The sequence below is a fragment of the Giraffa tippelskirchi genome, chromosome 13 (assembly GCF_054371585.1).
Source record: "Giraffa tippelskirchi isolate mGirTip1 chromosome 13, T2T-mGirTip1v1.2.pri, whole genome shotgun sequence".
Classification (NCBI taxonomy): Eukaryota; Metazoa; Chordata; class Mammalia; order Artiodactyla; family Giraffidae; genus Giraffa; species Giraffa tippelskirchi.
The window spans coordinates 86,110,528-86,130,293 of NC_137287.1; the positions used below are offsets into that span (position 1 = coordinate 86,110,528).

Consider the following 19,766-nt stretch of genomic DNA (forward strand, 5'->3'; position numbering starts at 1 on the left):
GAGGACCTGTAAGACCATCTAGAACTAACACCAAAAAAAGATGTCCTTTTCACCATAGGGGATTCAAATGCAAAAGTAGGAAGTCAAGAGAAACCTGGAGTAATTTTGGCCTTGCAGTACAAAACAAAGCAGGGCAAAGGCTAAGTGTTTTGCCAAGAGAACGCACTAGTTATAGCAAACACCCTCTTCCAACAAGACAAGAGATAACCCTGCACATGGTTCACCTGCTGCCAGCACCTGACACAGCAGAGGCTTCACTTCCCACAGGCCCTCAGCAGGGCTGCTGGCACAAGTCCTCAGACTTCCCTGGGCAATAAAGGCTTGGCACCTGCAACATTCCCTGTGCAACCCAGCCTGTCTGCTTCCAGACAAACATTTCCCATGTGTTACTCTGACACCCAACGGTTGACAGCTGTTGGGAACTGGCCACCGTCTCTTTCCTGGCAGTGTAATCTCAATCAGTGTAGCTACTGCTGAGATGAATATGCCAACGTCTTCAGCCCCAGGACTGGAGCCCTCCAGGCACCAACCCAGGGACCAACTCTACCTCCATGGGCTGGGTGAGCCGCTCTCAGATGCACCCAAACAGGCAGACAGGCTGCGGTTTGGGAAAGCGTGTGAAGACCAGGAGGCGGGTGCCAGAGCCGCACCTGCTCCTCTCCGATTCCGTGACTTGCTTTCCCGACTTACTGCTCCCCAGGCAGATGCTCCAACCACCTGCCCGATCCCTCTGCCAGGGGGAGGGAACAGAGTGCTGGATGAAGACTCAGAGCAAGGCCCCCTCCAGTAAAACACCCACTCAGGCCGTGGGGGCCCCAACGTGCTTCCCTCCAGTGGGAGCCCCCAGAAGTATGAGGTACCACGCTCCCGAACCTGGGCTCTGAGTGGCAGTGGGGACGGAGCTGGCCTGTCCCTCCTCACATTCCAGATGCCAGGGCTGATCCACTCTCTGAGTCTCGGTCTCTTCAACTCTAATGGAATCTACCTGAGACGACTGCTGTGCAGAGAAGACCCATAAGAAGTGAGATGCTTGGCGCAGTCACAGTCTCCGTCTTGAATGTGGGGAACACTGAGCTGAGCCGAAAGGGTCTCTGTCCAGGGCTGGCGGGAAGTGAATGCGTCCTGGATTTGTCCAGCCCAGCCTGGCCAAACTTCCCAGCTGAGTGCTAATTCCCTGTTCCAGCATCCTAAATTACAATCACTCTTTAACCATATTAGTGCTTAAAAAAAGTAGTTTGACACTTCAGAAATGATCCTGAACTCTGTGTACAGCGTCAGGAGGGAAGCAAAGTGGAACTCAGGCACCAGGCAGTGGTGGGGTGGCCAGCCTGCCCAAGGTGGACCCCACCCAGGGCTGGCAGCTCAGAGTCAGATCCACCTCACCCTAAGGCCCTCGGGCCCCAGCCCACGTGCACTCTCCTAGCGGAGTCACAGGACCTACCGTTCGGCTTAAGTGGTGTTCCACTCCGGGCCCCCAAGGACAAGTCCCAAGGAAGCGAGGCGGGTCACAGCACTCTGAGCTCAGTGTTACCCAGGCCTGGTGCTCCTCGACCGTCACCTGCTCAGAAAGGCCGCTGCCGTCAGCTCGTGCCCAGAACTATGTGGCGGTCGTCAGACATGAGCACCGTTATCTCCGGCTCTGGGCCTTCCTAGGCCACGACTTCCCCCTGCAGTTAGGGGAGGCCTAGTGACTTGCTTTGGCTCAGGAAACGTAAGTGGAGAAACTACGTCCCTTCTGGGTGGACGCTTCAGGAGCAGCAACGGCCCACAAGGCAGAGCTAGAGCGTGTGGAGCTGAAGGCCTGCCGGCCTGGCTCCTCAGCAACCCTAGTGAGCAGAGTTCACGCCAGACACCCAGCGGGTAAGAACCACTAGTGAGCTGAGGGTTCTGCTCCGTGACCTGGTCTGCCCTGACAGCACTCGGATCAGGTCAACAACATGCAAGCCTGAAAGGACTGAGCTCCCAGTCTATGTGTCATGTGTCTCCAGGTGGAGTCCCCCAGGCAAACCAAACTAACACGTCCAGAGCTAAATGAACACTTGGGCTTCTGCCCTCTCCTCCGGCTCTGCTTCCCCTCCAGTTTTCCATCTCAGCACATACCTGTGCCCATGGCAAACCCTTAGCAGTCATTCCTGACCCCTCTTCTTGCCCCACCTCCACTTCCAATGCCACCAAATCTCTAAAACATTTCGAATCTGTCCATCTCTAGTTCCCTTGCCTGCTGCCTCTCTGCTCCAGGCCAGCCACTTATCTTGCCTAGACCGGCAGTCCTAAACTTTTTTGATTACACATTTAATCAGTAACATTTCTGAAGCACGCCCTCAATATATATGTACATATTAAATTATGCACACATGTAACTGGGTGGTTAATATCTGAATATGAACATAATTAGAAGTCCCAATATTTCCTTCCCATATCTTAATGACTGTCTCACCCACCTCCTGGGTGAACCCACCCCATTCTGGAGATCAATACCTTAGCCTTCTTTGAAAGGGACTTCTTAAATGGAACCACCCCCAACCTCCACCTGCCTGCTACATAGCCAAAGAGAGCCTTTGAGTCTCCTCACAAGGAGACTTGGTCATAGCACTGCCCCCCTTAAACAATCAGATGCAAGTGTATCTGAAACAGGTACCAGGAACACTGCACACCTCTGACCTTCCAGCCCTCAGTCTCCAGCACAGGCCTAGTACTTCCCCACTTCCTCTGACCTTCCAGCTCTGTCTCGGGCATGGGTTTAGTTGCTTCCCCACTTCTGAGACCTGTCCACATCCTCAGCCCTGTGTTCCCTCCAGGTTTCAGCTTCAAGGCTGTTTGCTCCAAGGTCTCCTTGGCTGTTTATTCTAATTCCTCTTACAATCATTATATATTAAGGATATTATCCCTCTGTCTGACATTATATATATTAAAATATTTTCCTCTACCATTTGTCTTTTTAATTGGGAATATTTACAATTATAAGAGAACTTCTAATGTTTTTTCTGTCCTTATTGAAATACATGCAAGTTTAGAAAAGGATGCTGAAAATCTCAGCCTTCTTCCTCAGCTCCCTGAGAGGTGGTGAGCTCAAGGGCAGCCTCCCCGCTCTGACTACCCTCTGCTTACCACCTAGTCCCTAGTCCCTGGTCCCTGGCTTGCTGTTTGCAACTGTGGACAATCTGTGTTCCCAGGACCTACTCATGATCGTGCACTCTGCCTTCCCTAAAGGGAAACTGAGGCAGACTGATCCCAAACAGAACTGCATTAAATCTATTTGGGAAAGAAACACCATCTTTGGATGGTGGTCCAGTGGTCACGAATCTGCCTGGCAATGCAGGGGACATGGGTTGGATCCCTGGTCCAGGAAGATTCCACATGCTGCAAAGCAACTAAGCTCCTGCACCACAACTACTGAGCCCATGCACCTAGAGCCCATGCTCTGCAACAAGAGAAGCCATGGCAGTGAGAAGCCTGTGGACTGCAACAGAGTAGCCTTTGCTCGCTGCTAGAGAAAGCAGGATCTAGGGTAGAGGTGGCTAACACGTTACCAGAAGTTTGTACTCACCCTTTCTTAGGGCAGAGCTATTTTCCTCTTACAGATTTTGTATATATCTTTCCAAGGCATTATTCCTTATAGGTATTTTTTGTTACTAGCATTTTTGGTCTTCTCTTCCACTACATCTCACAACCAATTTTTGTTGCTTTTATCAATGAAAGCTATGGTCCCAGCACCTTAACCTTCTGCCTCCCACACAGGGGACCATGCACCCACACACCGGGGTGACAGGCAATGATGGGGGGAGAAACTGCTCATGTCAGGGGAGACAAGGGTAGAGAATTTACCACTTATGCTTCAGTATTTTTAAAATTTTTAAATATATTTCTTGTATATAATAAAAGATTTCAAAAATGGAGGGACTGTATTAGCATGAACAGGCTACATCTCACGGCAGTAACGACCACCCCCAAATCCAGCAGCATGAACAACAGCTCACACTTCCTGCTCTGGCTGCATGTATAGCACAGGTCAGCAACGGCTTCTGCTAGTCCTTGTTGCTTAGGAAGCACTGTCACTTCATGACATCATCAACTCCACAGTGTTAGGAAAGAAGGCACGGAGAACCAAGAACTGGCTGTGAAACACTTCTACCTGGAATCACATGTCACTTTCTACAGACCACAGGACCACATCTCCACTTCAGATGGGCAAGGCCTGGAACTGGAAATTCAGGGAGCGGCAGGGACGTGCCCACAGGGTAGAAGAGCTATGAGTCTGAGCACAGCACTCACAAACGGATAAAGTGAGCTACTTCACAATTTCACATTGGAAACACTCGCTCGTTAAAGGAGCCCTAAGTAAATTTTTTAACAAAGGGCTATCTTTAGATGCAAATGAATCTGCCTTCTCACTTTTGTTTTCCTATCTGAGAAGCCTTGCACTTCTGTGCTCTTTACTCTTATTAGAAGAGTGCACACAGGCGTTGCAAAAACCCCTACTTAACCTCATTACAGCTGCCCGGGACATGCTCCACCTCCAACAGCCAAGGTACCCAGTGTTGATGACGTGGGAGTCCCAGATAACACTGGCTCACCAGAAAGCCACAGGGGCCAATGAAGCTGTCTCTGGGGACATTGCCCCCAGGCTCCTGGCTTCCCCTGGCACCTGCTGCGGGTGGGCAGGCCTAGCCAGCCACTCCAAACCTTCCACAAGGAGGGGGTGCCAAACCAACCAGCAGGTCCCAGAGTGTGACGCCCACCTGAGAGAAGGCTCTGCAGCAGGCCTGTGAGCTTAGAAGCCCACTCCTCAGCAACTCACTGTGTCACTAATGTGGTCAGAAAAGGAAAGGAACATCCTGGCTAACCCATTAGTTTCCCTCAACTGACATCTGCCCAATATTTTCAACCCATGCCATTTCCTTGTTCTAACAGTCAGGCTGTGCTGCAGCCCTAATAGAGGCAGGAGCACACCAGCTCTGCCTCCAGTGGGTGTGTCACCCTGGAAAAGCTATAATGCGTTAACTATCTGTGCCTTGATTTCCTCATCTGTGAAATGGGGATTACAGTATCTTGCGAGATAGCTGTAAGCATTTAAGTCAATACAGGGGATTCCCTGGCAGTCCAGTGGTAACAACTGAGTTCAATCCCTGGTTGGGGAACTAAGATTCTGCAAACTACATGGTACAATAAAAAAAAAAATTTTAATTATTATGACCCCCTTTATACTCAAGAAGCAGTATTTGTTCAGCACTAGAACTGTCAATAAAAGACAGAACAAGTCTCTAAACAAGAAAGTACCCACCCTACCAACTATTAATAAAAACTACCTGCTCGCCAATGCTAGTTTCATAGCAAAAACATATCTGAGAAAGTTCTGAAACCTGTAGCAATACGAACCAAAAACATAAGGACTTAACAATACAGGTGGGACTTCCCTGATGGTCCTGTGGTTAAGAATCTGCCTTCCAACACAGAGGGACGCAGGTTCGATCACGTCAGGGAATTAAGATCCCACATGCCACAGGGCAACTAACCCCTTGCACCACAATGACATTGCCAGTGTGCTGCAATGAAGACCCAGAGCAGCCGAAAATAAATAAAAACACAACCAACAATACAGGTAATTCAATTATCTACCCAAAAAAGCATAAAAACTAGGGAAACAGATTAACATGCAAGATAGGTGTCTCTTGTGAACTTCTCTTAGACACAAAAAGCAGATGGAGGGAGTGGACAGGAAAAAAGCAGTATAGCCCTCACTCTATAATGATATATAATGCTTCTATAACCTTGCTGAAATCTTAGTACTACTCCATGAAGCAGGTAAAATAGGTAACACTCCTATTTTAGAGATATGGAAACCAGGCTCACAGTATGAATTCATTTACTCAAGGTAAGGCCTCATCTGAGAATGAGTTCATGTCCTGGGACTCTCAGTCTGCCCCTCCTCTTTCCATTCCACCAAATTCTCATTCGGAATTGCACTGTCAGAAATCCAAAAAAAATTGAGAATGAAACTTGATCCTCAGCTTCCCTGGGTTTCTCCCTGCCAGGTTCCTCTGTCCATGGGATTCTCTAAGCAAAAATACTGGAGTGGATTGCCATGCTCTCCTGCCAAAGAGGTCTAAACCAAGACAAATTACAATTGAAATAGCAAAATTAAAGATCAAGAATCTTAAAAGTAGCAAGAAAAATAGCAATTAGTTATGTGCAAGAAAACTCCCTAAGCTGACTTTTCAGCAGAAATTTCACAGATCAGAACAAAGTGACATGATATACTCAACGATGAAAGGGAAAAAAAATATATACCTGTAGCCAAAAATATTTTACTTTACATATAAGCACTAGCTAAAAGAATTCAGCAACATGACACTGGCATTGCAAGAAATGTTCAAGGGACTTCTCTAAGCAGGATTTTTAAAAATGGGAAAAAAAAAACCCTCACAACTAGAAATATGAAAATTATGAAAGGAAAAATCTCATTGGTAAAGGCAAACACACAGTAAAAGTACTGCATCAACCACTTATAAAGCTAGTAGGAACAGTAAAAGACGAAAGCAGCAAAATCATCTATATCCACAATAAGTAGTTAAGGCATATACAAAACAAAAAGTCATAAAATATGCTATCAAAAACACTAAATAATGTGAGGGAATAAAAACACACGGTTGTTAGAGTGTATTTCAACTTTAAAGATCATCAACTTAAAATAATAACATTATTACTAATACATATTACATATATTTATGTGTGTGTAATTGTTACATATAAACATCATGAAAAGTGAAAGTGAAAGTTGCTCAGTAGTATCTGACTCTTTGCGACCCCATGGACTATACAGTTCAAGGAATTCTCCAGGTCAGAATACTGGAGTGGGTAGCCTTTCCCTTCTCCAGGGTATCTTCCCAACACAGGGACCAAACCCAGGTCTCCCACATTGCAGGTGGATTCTTTACCAGCTGAGCCACAAGAGAAGCCCAAGAATAATACTGGAATGGGGAGCCTATCCCTTCTCCAGCAGATCTTCCAGACCCAGGAATTGAACCAGGGTCTCCGGCATTGCAGGCAGATTCTTTACTAACTAAGCTATCAGGAAAGCCCATGAACATCATGGTTATGAACATCATGGTAACCACAAATCAAAAGAAAACCCTATAACACACACACACACACACACACACACACACACACACACACACTCACTCACCCAAAGAGAAAGCAATCCAAATATATCATCAAATCAGATGGGGGAAAAGAGCAAAAGAAGGAACAAATAAGAACTATAAAAACAAACAGACAAGAATTAACAACATGGCAATAAGAATATACCTATCAATAATTACTTTAAAAGTAAACTGATTAAATACTGTACTCCAAAGACACAGAACAGCTGAACAGATAAATAAAAAACACAACCTATCTATATGCTGACTACAAGAGACTCAATTCAGATCTGAAAACATAGAAACGGAAAGTGACGTAATGGAAAATGGTATTCTATGCAAATAGAAACAAGAGAGCTGGGGCAGCAATATGTGTACCAGACAAAACAGATTTCCAAACAGACTATAACAAGAGACATAGAAGGACATTATATAATGACCAAGGAATCAATCCAATAAGATATAACAATTGTAAACAAATACACATCCAACATAGGAGCAACTAAATACATAAAGCAAATATTGATATTTCTCCCAGCAATCTTGATTCCAGCTTGTGCTTCATCCAGTCCAGCATTTCTCATGATGTACTCTGAATATAAGTTAAATAAGTAGGGTGACAATACACAGCCTTGACATGCTCTTTTCCCAATTTGGAACCAGTCTGTTGTTCCTTGTCCAGTTCTAACTGTTGCTTCTTGACCTGCATACAGATTTCTCAGGAGGCAGGTCAGATGGTCTGGTATTCTCATCTCTTTCAGAATTTTCCACAGTTTGTTGTGGTCCACATAGTCAAAGTCTTTGGAGTAGTCAATAAAGAAGAAGTAGATGTTTTTCTGGAACTCTCTCACTTTTTCGATGATGTAATGGATGTTGGCAATTTGATCTCTGGTTCCTCTGCCTTTTCTAAAACCAGCTTGAACATCTGGAAGTTCACGGTTCACATATTGCTGAAGCCTGGCTTGGAGAATTTTAAGCATTACATTACTAGCGTGTGAGATGAGTGCAATTGTGCAGTAGTTTGAGCATTCTTTGGCATTACCTTTCTTTGGGATTGGAATGAAAACTGACCTTTTCCAGTCCTGTGGCCACTGCTGAGTCTTCAAAATTTGCTGGCATATTGCATGCAGCACTTTCATTGTCTTTTAAGACTTGAAATAGCTCAACTGGAATTCCTTCACCTCCACTAGCTTTGTTCGTAGTGATGCTCCCAAAGGCCCACTTGACTTCAGGATGTCTGGCTCTAGGTGAGTGATCACACCACCGTGACTATCTGGGTCATGAAGATCTTTTTTGTACAGTTCTGTGTATTCTTGCCACCTCTTCTTAATATCTTCTGCTTCCGTTAGGTCCATACCATTTCTGTCCTTTATTGAGCCCATCCCTGCATGAGATGTTCCCTTGGTATCTCTAATTATACTGAAGTGATCTCTAGTCTTTCCCATTCTATTATTTTCCTCTATTTCTTTGCACTGATCACCGAGGAAGGCTTTCTTGTCTCTCCTTGCTATTCTTTGGAACTCTGCATTCAAATGGGTATATCTTTACTTCTCTCCTTTGCTTTTCACTTCTCTTCTTTTCACAGCTATTTGTAAGGCACCTCAGACAGCCATTTTGCTTTTCTGTATTTCTTTTTCTTGGGGATGTCTTGATCCCTGTCTGCTGTACAATGTCACGAACCTCTGTCCATAGTTCATCAGGCACTCTATCAGATCTAGTCCCTTAAATCTATTTCTCACTTCCACTGTATAATCCTAAGGGATTTGATTTAGATCATATCTGAATGGTCTACTGGTTTTCCCTACTTTCTTCAATTTAAGTCTGAATTTGGCAATAAGGAGTTCATGATCTGAGCCACAGTCAGTTCCCAGTCTTGTTTTTGCTGACTGTATAGAGCTTCTCCATCTTTGGCTGCAAAGAATATAATCAATCTGATTTTGGCATTGGCCATCTGTTGATGTTCATGTGTAGAGTATTCTTTTGTGTTGTTGGGCGAGGGTGTTTGCTATGACCAGTGTGTTCTCTTGGCAGAACTCTATTAGCCTTTGCCCTGCTTCATTCTGTACTCCAAGGCCAAATTTGCCTGTTACTCCAGGTGTTTCTTGACTTCCTACTTTTGCATTCCAGTCCCCTATAATGAAAAGGACATCTTTTTTGAGTGTTAGTTCTAAAAGGTCTTGTAGGTCTTCATAGAACCGTTCAACTTCAGCTTTTTCAGGGTTACTGGTCGGGGCATAGACTTGGATTACTGTGATACTGAATGGTTTGCCTTGGAAAGGAACAGAGATCATTCTGTCGTTTTTGAGATTGCATCCAAGTACTGCATTTCGGACTCTTTTGTTGCCTATGATGGCTACTCCATTTCTTCTAAGGAATTCCTGCCCACAGTAGTAGATATAATGGTCATCTGAGTTAAATTCACCCATTCCAGTCCCTTTTAGTTCGCTGATTCCTAGAATGTCGACGTTCACTCGTCATCTCCTGTTTGACCACTTCCAATTTGCCTTGATTCAGCAGCCTGACACTCTAGACACTGGCCCTCAGTTCAGGAAGAAACAAATCACCTGTCCACTCTCCATGTGGACACTCATGTTCTGTGGCATCACGTTAGGCATTTGACTTAATCTGTCAGTTTTCAAGACTGTATTACAGTTAAATTTTCCCTGTAAACTGCATTTTGGAAGGAAAAGTGCTCTAGTGGGAGGAACAGGAGGAAGACCTTGCGTCTGGAAAGGTGTCCCATCTCCACTGCTCTCAGCAGAACCCTGAGGCGATGACCCATCTAAGCCTCTCTCCAAGACTACCTCTATGATAAGTGTCTTCTGGAGCTCTTAGTCTACCTAAAAAGTAACTCCTGCATTTGAGCAGTCCATGCCCAACATTACTGTAGAAGACAGGCACTCCCTTGAGAAGGGAGAGTACACACTGGCTGAAAGGAACTGGGAAGCAAGCAGAGATACAGGACTCAAGTTCCAGGGTCCTGAGATCCAGGGCTAGAATGTGTCCCTGCTAAGATAAACCACAACTGGGAAGAGAGGGACTCAGCTGGGAGCCCCACGTGAAGCACCATAACATAGCCTCCCCGGCTGCTTGTCATGGTCCAGGAACAGACTCTACTCTGGGGAGAGGGAGGAGAAGAGGGTGGAGAAAAGTAGACTTTAAGTACAAAAGCTAGCTCTGAGAGCACTCTCTTGTCTCCAGATGTAAAGAAAGAGATACCAGGCAGAGAGGCTTGTCTGGTGAGCTCCATATTCACCCTCAGGAAGGTGAACCACCCGCCTTTCTGGGTTAAGATAAAGCCTTCTGCAACCCTGCATGAAGTTCCTTCTTTTGGGTCAAGGAGGAACCAAGGGTGATGCCTGCATTCTTCTGTATTGACACACAAAGGTCATCAGCTATGAAACCTCCCTGGTAGTCCACCGATCTTGATTATCTGGCAGATTTGACCTCCGAGTTGGCAGTGGGAGGACAGTCTAGTTCACTTAAACACAGACTTACACATCTCACTGGGCTTCCCAGATGGCACTAGTGGTCAAGAACCCACCTGCTAATCCAGGAGACACAAGAGCCAGAGCTTTGATCCCTGGGTTGGGAAGATTCTCCTGGAGGAGGAAATGGCAACCCACTCCAGTATTCTTACCTGGAGAATCCCATGGACAGAGGAGCCTGGCAGGCTACAGACCATGGGATCACAGAGTCAGACACAACTGAGCACTTGTTTTGAGTCTTGATGCCTTTACTGAATAGTGCCAAGAACTCCAGGATTACAGAAGAGAAGATCAAAGGCCCACAGAATCCCTCATTTGCCTCTTCATACCAGACATGTGCAAAGCAAAAGCAGTATCCAGTCCCTCCTTTCACAGAGTGCAGGGCTGACCTGTAAGCCAGATGCCTTCCAAAATGACCCTTTAGTCCAACTTAGTCCAAAACAAACCCAAAGGGAGCTACACTCAATATTTTGTAATAACCTAGAAGGGAAAAGAATCTGAAAAAGAACATATATATATATATATATATATATATATATAAAACTAACACATTGCAAACCAACTATACATCAATTAAAAAAAAACAAAAAAACACCTTGTTTTACCTCCGAGGTAGTTGTCTTTATCTAAATTAGTTGTCACCAACATTTAAAAAGTTTAAGAGGTCACGGACACACACCCAGCTACTCTTCAAGAAAGACTGGAAAATCTGGGTGCCCTGGAGCCACATTCCTGCTGGGCAGTCACAGGAAAAGAAAGCAGTCCCTGCTGCCCTCTTCAGAGAGAGCACGTTCTCTCCACTTCTCCACAGCCTCAGCACCATCCTGGGCTCCCAGAAAAATACACACAAAATATTTTTTTATTCAGGAGAAAATCCAAAATTTTTCTGTGTGCACACATGCGCTAGAGCAAGAAAAAAGAGGGGAGGGTGTATAAATACCTAAAATAGGAAACAAGACTAAAGAAGAGCCCCAAGTATAGAGGAAAAGCTAGATGTAACAGATGATTTTCTATAGACATATAAATCACCACAACTGAACCCAGAAAGAGAGTGCAAATCTAAGAAACTATGACAGTTATAAAAGTGCTATATTCTAAAAAAGCACCATGCTCAGGAAGTTTTACAGGTGAATTCTACCAAAACTTAAAGAAAAAGATCATTTCAAAAATACAACATTTAAACTGGCTAATAAAGAGAAAGACAAAACTTTTAATAAAGCTATAAAAAACTCTAAAATCACTTGGTAAAGATGGCATTAAAAAAGAAAATTACAAACTAGTCATACCAATAACGGTGTAAAACTTCCTAGTAAAATATTAATAAATAGAATATACCTACACAATAAGTGCTATTATTGATGATTCAATAATATAAAATGATGACTCAATAATATGAAATCTATTATTACGACTCAGCATATTAACAGGTCAAGAGACAAAATTCATATGATAATTTCATAGATGCTAAAACAGCATCTAATATAATTCAACAACCATTTTTGATCTTAAAGACAAAACAGCAGCAACACACCCCCTAGTAAAGTAACTATCTTGCCATAAACACTAAACTAATTCTCCTTAAAGTCAGGAACAAGATAAGGATACTCAGTATCACCCCTATTATTCAACCTTGTTCTGGAAATACAATGTAATCAAAAACAGAAACAAAAGACACAAAAAGTAGAAAACAGAATTCTTATTATTAATATTTGCAGCTGATATGATAGCATACCTGGAAAATTCAGGAATAAACTGCAAAAACTACTTGAAACTAAGATTATGTAAGTTGCTAGATACAGAATTATAAATACAACTAGTAACAATGTATAATATAAGAAAATAACAACAAAAGATTAACTAGGAATACACTTAAGAAATGTACAGGATTTAAAAACTGACTTAAAAAGTCACTTCTAAGACAGGGAAATGTATATGTAGACTCATGCTCAGTTGTGTATGACTCTTTGCAACCCCATGGACTGTGGCTTGCCAGGCTCCTCTTGTCCATGGACTTTTCTAGGCAGGAATACTGGAGTGGGTTGCCATTTCCTACTCCAGGCGATCTTCTCCATCCACATCTCTTTGTTTCCTTCATTGGCAGGCAGATTCTTTACCACTGTACCACCTGGGAAGCCCACACAGGATACTAAATATATTAAATTAATTACAAATAATAAATTGCTAGTTTTGATACAATTCAATAATAGTATTGGGGTTATATATATTTCAAAATCCTTATTTGTTCAAGATACACTGTGAAAATATTTATGGACGAAATCAGTTGTTTTAGAACAGTCTAGTCTCCCTACCATGTCAAAAATGGAGGAGAGGAGGGAGAGATGATTCAAGACTGGCAAAACATGGAAAACTATTGAAATGAAGGGACGAGTTCATGGAGGTTCAGTATACGGACTCCTCTACTTTTGTCTGTTGAACATGTGCATAATAGAAAGTTAAAAGAAATGTGCAGGGGGACCCAAACAAAGATAGTTCAAGATGTAAATAATCCCAAAGATGTATAATAGGCTTACAAAAACATACAAAAACTGCCACCTAACCACTAAGAAAAGCAAATTAAAGTTACAAATCAGATGTCAATTTTCAGCAACCAAGTAGAAAAAGATCAAAATATCCGGTAATCTTCAATATTTGGGGGAGGTGATTGACACTAGTGGAGGGTGTACCAATCGTACAAGTTCTTGGGAGGGCACTTTGGTCTTTCCTTTCAGTCATAAGCATGCATCCCTTGGCTCAGCAATTCCACTTCTAGGAATCTATTCTGGATATTCATTCAACAAAATATTTTCTCCCACCTATGATGTGCCAGGCCCTGAAGACAGAGGCCCCAAGAACAATGTCCCTGCTCTCAAAGGGCTTCCATTCTCCTGTGGGAGACTATGCACAAAGCCGGTCAAGTGTGCAGGCAATTAAGGGGGATGAAGAAACAAATAAACAGAAAGGGGCCGGTGGGGGCCCAACGGCTATTTTGGATGTGCTAGTCTGGGAAAGCCTCTCTGAAGAGGTGACACCTGAGCAGAGAGACCAGGCTGAAGGAGAAAACTCAGGAGGAGAAGGTCCAGGAGAGCATTTCAGGCAATAGGCAAGGAACCATGGGGTAACTCACAAATTTGGCCTTCCTGCTGTCTGCTTTTCTTTTTATTCCCATAACAGCCTTTTGCTTATCCAAAGGAAGTGGCACCACTAGAATGTCTCTCTTTGTCTTCAACTCAAAAATAAAAATAATCAGACACTTTTAATACAGTAGATCTTTCAAGGAAGACACCAGGCCAGCACTGCTTCCCCAAACATTACTGTGCATCACAATTTGTCTTCTTCAAAGGAAAAGCTTACAACCTAAATGTTATGTCACATCTGTTAATAAAAGTGCATTAAAGCCAACTGTGAGTTTTTAATGCAGATAAACCTTTCCACAAAAGAGATTATCTTCACAAAAGATGCTGATCAGTTGCTAGACAATTTTACACAAAAACAAAAATTCTGTCGATCCCTGGACTTCCAGCAGGAAGGGGAACCACTGACTGAGATGTGTATATAGTTTAACCTCGTGATCTTTTAGGCAATGAAGTTAACATTTTTAGGGGCTCTTTGGATAAATATTTTACACTGCAGAGGCCTGTGTCAATTAAGGGCATCCCAGGGGACCTCAAAAGCAGTGACTCTTGCTACATCTGAGAACATTACATACTAACTTTTTCAGTTACCAAGAAACATCAAGACTTCAAAACTGTCACGAGTGACAAGTTCCACAAACGGCCAGATAATAAAGACACCAGCCTACGGGGAGAGTGCAGCCGGCGTGAAATACCCTCCTCTCTCAACTGTGAGATGAATTCAACGTCAACGCGTTCATCTCCCCAAACGGAGGCCGAAAACATCTCGGGGTCTTCCGGACCGGACAGCGCTTCCCAAGGGTCGACTAGGGTGGACAATTTCACGCACCAGAAGCCAGCGGCTCGCGATCGCCGGCCATCCCCCTGCCTGCCCTCTGCATTCGAGGGTGCAGCGCCCCGCGACCCCGCACCCTGCCGAGCCCTCAGCCTCCCCGAGAAGGCGGCGCACCCCGCGCCTGCACACTGCGGACCCTCCACCGTCCCCAGGGGCCCCGAGGGCGTCGGTGAGCTGCCCACCCCGTGGGAGGGACGCTGGGTCCGCGCCGCGCGCGCTCCCCGACCCCGCCGGGCATCCAGGGATCCCCCCACCCTCGTCTGGAGGCGCTCTCCAGCCGGGCGCCGGGGGGGCACCGCAGGCCCGCTCGGGGAGGCACTCAGGGATGGGCCGGCTCGGAGAGGCCGGCGCGGAGCAGGGTGGGCAGCTCCGAAGGGGCACGGGCCCCGGCCGCCCCGCCGCCCTCACCTGCCCAGCGCCCGCTTCATGCCCGCGTCCGCGGCGCAGCACGGCTCGGCCGGCCCCGGGCCCGCCAGGCACAGGTTCTGCTTCAGGCGGCAGTCGGCATCCAGCGCCGCGGCGGCCGGGCCGGCGGAGGGCGAGCCCGAGGCGGCGCGGCGTTCATGCTCCAGGGCGACAGGCTCGGTCCGCTTCCTCATTCCGTGGCCAGCACGGCCAGTCTCGCCCGCGCCGCCCGCCGCCGCCAAGGGGAGCCGCCGCCGCCGCAGCCGCTGCCGCGAGCCCGCCGCCTTGACGTCCGTGCCGGCCGGCGGGCCCGCCCAAGCAGGTCAGAGCTGGCCAATGAGAGTCGGGAGGCCGCCAACCCTCCCCGCCCCCCCAGTCCCGCCCCCTCCTGGCTCCCGCAGCCATCTTAGAGACGGGCAGACGACGCCGCGGAGGGCGTCACTGTCCGGGCGTGACGCCACGGAGGGGCGGCGGAGCTGCGCTGCGCAGAGGTCGCGCTAGGTCTGAGCCAGGGCTGCCGGGTGCCCGCCCAGCTTAGCGGCCCGAAACGGACCCTTCGCTCCCATCCCAGGCTCTCTGACTCCCTCAACAGTAGAAACCCCCGAAAGGGTCTTTTAAGGGTTTACACAATGAAAAGAGAAAGGTGACATCATAAGTCTGTCCTAATAATGATTTACAACTATTAAATTTTCCCACAAGGCCTTTAAAAAATATGCGATCAGGTAGGTTTGTTTTTTAATTTGAAATACACATGTATATATTTTTTTTCTTTCGGGCCAAACATGAAAACTGAGCTGCTACAAAACCAGTATTAGATTTTTTATAAAGCAGTTAGAACTAGTCATGAGGGAAGAATCGGTTCACAAATTCCCAGTTGTGAAATACAAAGTAAGTAACAATTCAACGGATCCTAAAAACACAAAAGAAAGCAGTTTTATCTATTGGTTTTACAACCTTGGCTCTCTTTAATATGGCATTATTTTTGTACAAATGAGCTACAACCAAGAGATTTGCTTATTCGTTACTAAGTAACTTATAATTTCAAATTTTGTGCTAGTGAAAACTACTGGCAACTGATGATTTTAAATTAACTAGAAATGTCTTTAGAAATTCAAAAGCACCTTATATTGGCTTTCTAATGACACTTAGAAACTGCAAAAGAATTTCACTGACCATATTACTAAGTATCACAACCAGCATTCGTATTTGTCCAAATATACTTTTGGTAATTTCTTTAAAATAATGTAGAAGCATATACTGATAGATTGGGAATCCAGAAACTGAAGTGTAAAACAATTTTTACTCCATCACTCACTAAATTCTTTTCAATCAATAGACAAAAAAGCTAGGAAGGGAGGACTAGAAAAATAGAGTAAGGGTTACCAAGTCTTTCTTGATGGTATCAGGCCTAGGCCATCGAGTCCTCAACTCTTGGATCACACTCCAAGTAATCTTTTCCAGGCTCTGATCTTAACCAGTGTCACCCCACAATAGTGACACCTACACTTGTATTTCCAGTCCACACCTCTTCCTTGAACCCCATGCTCCTTGTCTCACTCATCCACTCTGATATCCTATAGGCACTTAAAATTATGTTCAAAGCTGAGCTCTCAGCTCTTCTCCCACCCCAACTCCATCCATAACCTTCCCCACCTCCAGGATGCTAAGTCCATGCTTGCAGTTCTCAGGCCAAAACCTTGGGATCCTACTTGAGTCCTCCCTGCTCATGACACAGCAGGTCTATTACCAAGCCTGGTCAGCTCTCCTTTCAAAATCTATCCAGCGTAGACCACTTCTCACCACCTTCACCATGGGCCAAATTGCCATCATACCTCATTTGGATTATTTATTTTTTCATTTTTTGCTGGGCTACATGGTATACAGGATCCTAGTTCTCTGACCAGGGATCAAACCTGTGTCCCCTGCAGTGGAAGCATGGAGTCTTAACCACTGAACCGCTAGGAAATTTCCTACTTTTGGAGGCGGGTGGATTATTTTAATAGCCTAAATGGTCTCTTACCTCACTTCTGTCTACTTAATTCAGTGGCCACAAAGCTCTTTTAAAAATTCTAGATTCAGTTCTGTCACTTACTTGCTCAAAATACTTCAGTGGCTCCCTACCTCAATGAAAACAAAACTGAAAAGCACAAAATGGGTCAAGGGCCCTACCTGACTTGGCCTCAGCCATCCGCTCACCCAGCTCCAGCATCACTGCCTCCATGCTGCTATAGGGGCCCCCCAGGATATGGGTGACATGTACATGAGTTGTCAAATCCACATGACTAACTCCTATTTACTCGAGGTCTTTGCCTTCTCTGAATGCTGACTTGAAAGCTTCAGGACCTCTCACTGTCACTTTTCAACTTTCCTGACTTACACTCTTCTTAACACTTTTCACAAATGTATTTGTCATCAGTATATCTGTATTTGCTGTTACCTGCACTAGATCTTAGACTCTGACAGCAAGGACTCTGCTGCTTTATCTTCAGTGTCTAGAACAGTGCTGAATAGGCACTTCATAAATACTTGCTGAAGGAATAATGAACCATGACAACCCCTCAGAGGCGGGTACTATTACCCCTCCCTCCCCCAACACACAGATAAAGAGGTCAGTCTCAGGCCTGGGGTCTGAAATAATTGAAAAGGTTTATGGCAAAGCTCCAATCCTTTGGCCACCTGATGAGAACAGTCGACTCATTGGAAAAGACCCTGATTCTGGGGAAAGACTGAAGGCAAAAGGAAAAGAGGGCAGCAGAGGATGAGATGGTTGGACAGCATCACCGACTGAATGGCCATGAACTTGGGCAATCTCTAGGAGATGGTGAGGAACAGAGAAACGTGGCATGCTGCAGTCCATGGGGTCACAAAGAGTGGGACACGACTGAGCGAAGGAACAACAACAGGGCAAAGGAAAGATACTGGTGGTCTTTACATTACAGTCCTGGGGCACCCAGAGGCAGTGCCGTCAGATTTGAAGTGGTGACTGTTCTCAGCTGTTGCTTTGGGTCTGGGCTCCATGTGCCAGTATGAACCAGACTTCAGAGACAGGTATGGCTTCATGCCCTTCATGGACGCCATTCAGTGTGGCCACATGGACGTGGCCAGACTGCTCCTCAAAAAGCACAAGATAGAGAAACGGTTTGGTTCTGTCCCTTTGGTTATTCCTACTAGTTTCAGCCCAGGGAATAAACAGGAAGCATGGTGATTCAGATGGTGGGTTCAGATCTCAACTCTGCCACCTTCTCTGCTGTAGGCCCACTTTACCTTTTTAAGCATCAGTGTTTCCATGTGTAAAACAAACAAGTTTCACTTTTTCACAGGGTTACTGTAAGGATAAAACAATGTAATGTACAGAAATCAGTTAGCAAAATGTCTTCAGCACTCACAGGCAACCAGTCCCTCACTCCAGGGCTGCAGAGGGAAGCCACTGAGTCCAGGGACACAAACTTTCCCCTGATGGCAAGGGAGTGAGACCCAGGATCTTCTGGCTCCCAGAAAGCATACCGGAAACCCTCAGTGTCAGTTTCCAACAAGAATGGAAGCTGCGTCAGCAGTTTTTCTTTCGTTACATCTTTCTGACTCATCGTGATATTTTCTACTTACACATAGAATTCACAAAATTTTGAAAATGTCTTCTGTATCATTTAAAATCTCCTGTTTCTCATTTACTGACGTGTGTTTTAGACAAGTCTCTCAAATCCTCCCCAATTGATTCTATTACTTTTAAAACCATTTTTGACCAAATCAGGTTAAAAGGAAAAATGTTCAGATCCAGAATAGACAAAATCACAGGAATGAATACGAGACTATGAAATCTGTGCAGCTGAAGGAACCAGCGTTTCTCTCGGGCACCCGGCTCCCCTGTCTGTTCCCACAGAGACAGTGAATCCACAGGAACGCGTGTGCGGCTGCTTCAGTCGCCAGCAGGTGCAGTAAAATAGGCCGGGAGCTGGTGTTTTCTGCACGCCCCCTCAGGTGGAGGACCGCCCCCTCCCACACCCCGGGATGAAGCGGCTGGCTTCCTAGCTTGATGACAGCCCACTGCAAGAGTCGGACTCTTTCCAGGGTCTCTGATTCACTTCTTCTACCTTTGAGTGGAGTCGATGATGGGGATGAAGTCAGCGTCTGAAATCCTTAGAGAAGCATGAAAATACAGGGTGGGGACTTCCCTGGTGGTTCAGAAGTTAAGACTGCGCTTCCACTGCAGGGGCCAAGGTTCAATCCCTGGTCAGGGAACTAAGATCCCCACATGCCTCAAGATACAGCCAAAAACTAGAATAGTTTTCTGAAAGAAGAAAATGCAGTGTGCAGATTGTTATATGTATGTGAGATGTTTTGTAATAAATCGCCTGTGGCAAGGCCATGGTAATAACATTTGGAATGTAGCAACTTGCCTTTGCCTTGAGCCACAAAACGCGACTGGCCTGTTTATGTGCTTCTTTCACAGGCTTTTCATTAGCCAACAGTGGTTTAACTTTTGGTTTCAAACCCAGAAAAGAAATGTTGGGATATTTACATAGACATGACTTCCCCGGTGACTCAGACAGTAAAGCATCTGCCTATAATGTGGGAGACCTGGGTTCAATCCCTGGGTTGGGAATATCCCCTGGAGAAGGAAATGGCAACCCACTCCAGTACTCTTGCCTGGAGAATCCCATGGATGGAGGAGCCTGGTGGGCTACAGTCCATGGGGTCGCAAAGAGTCCAACAGGACTGAGTGACTTCACTTTCACTTTCTTTCAGTTCAGTTCAGTTCAGTCGCTCA

The 19,766-nt window shown here is 45.5% G+C and overlaps 1 protein-coding gene across 1 annotated transcript in view; it reads right to left on the reverse strand.

Annotated features, from left to right (window-relative positions):
- Nucleotides 1-15,262, reverse strand: part of ABHD12 (abhydrolase domain containing 12, lysophospholipase) — a 48,150-nt gene extending 32,888 nt beyond the window's left edge. Inside the window, exon 1 of the mRNA XM_081560534.1 lies at nt 15,005-15,262. Coding sequence (XP_081416660.1) covers nt 15,005-15,195 — 191 coding nt within the window. The 5' untranslated portion in view covers nt 15,196-15,262. The remainder of the gene's footprint in view (nt 1-15,004) is intronic.
- Nucleotides 15,263-19,766: the final 4,504 nt, after the last annotated feature.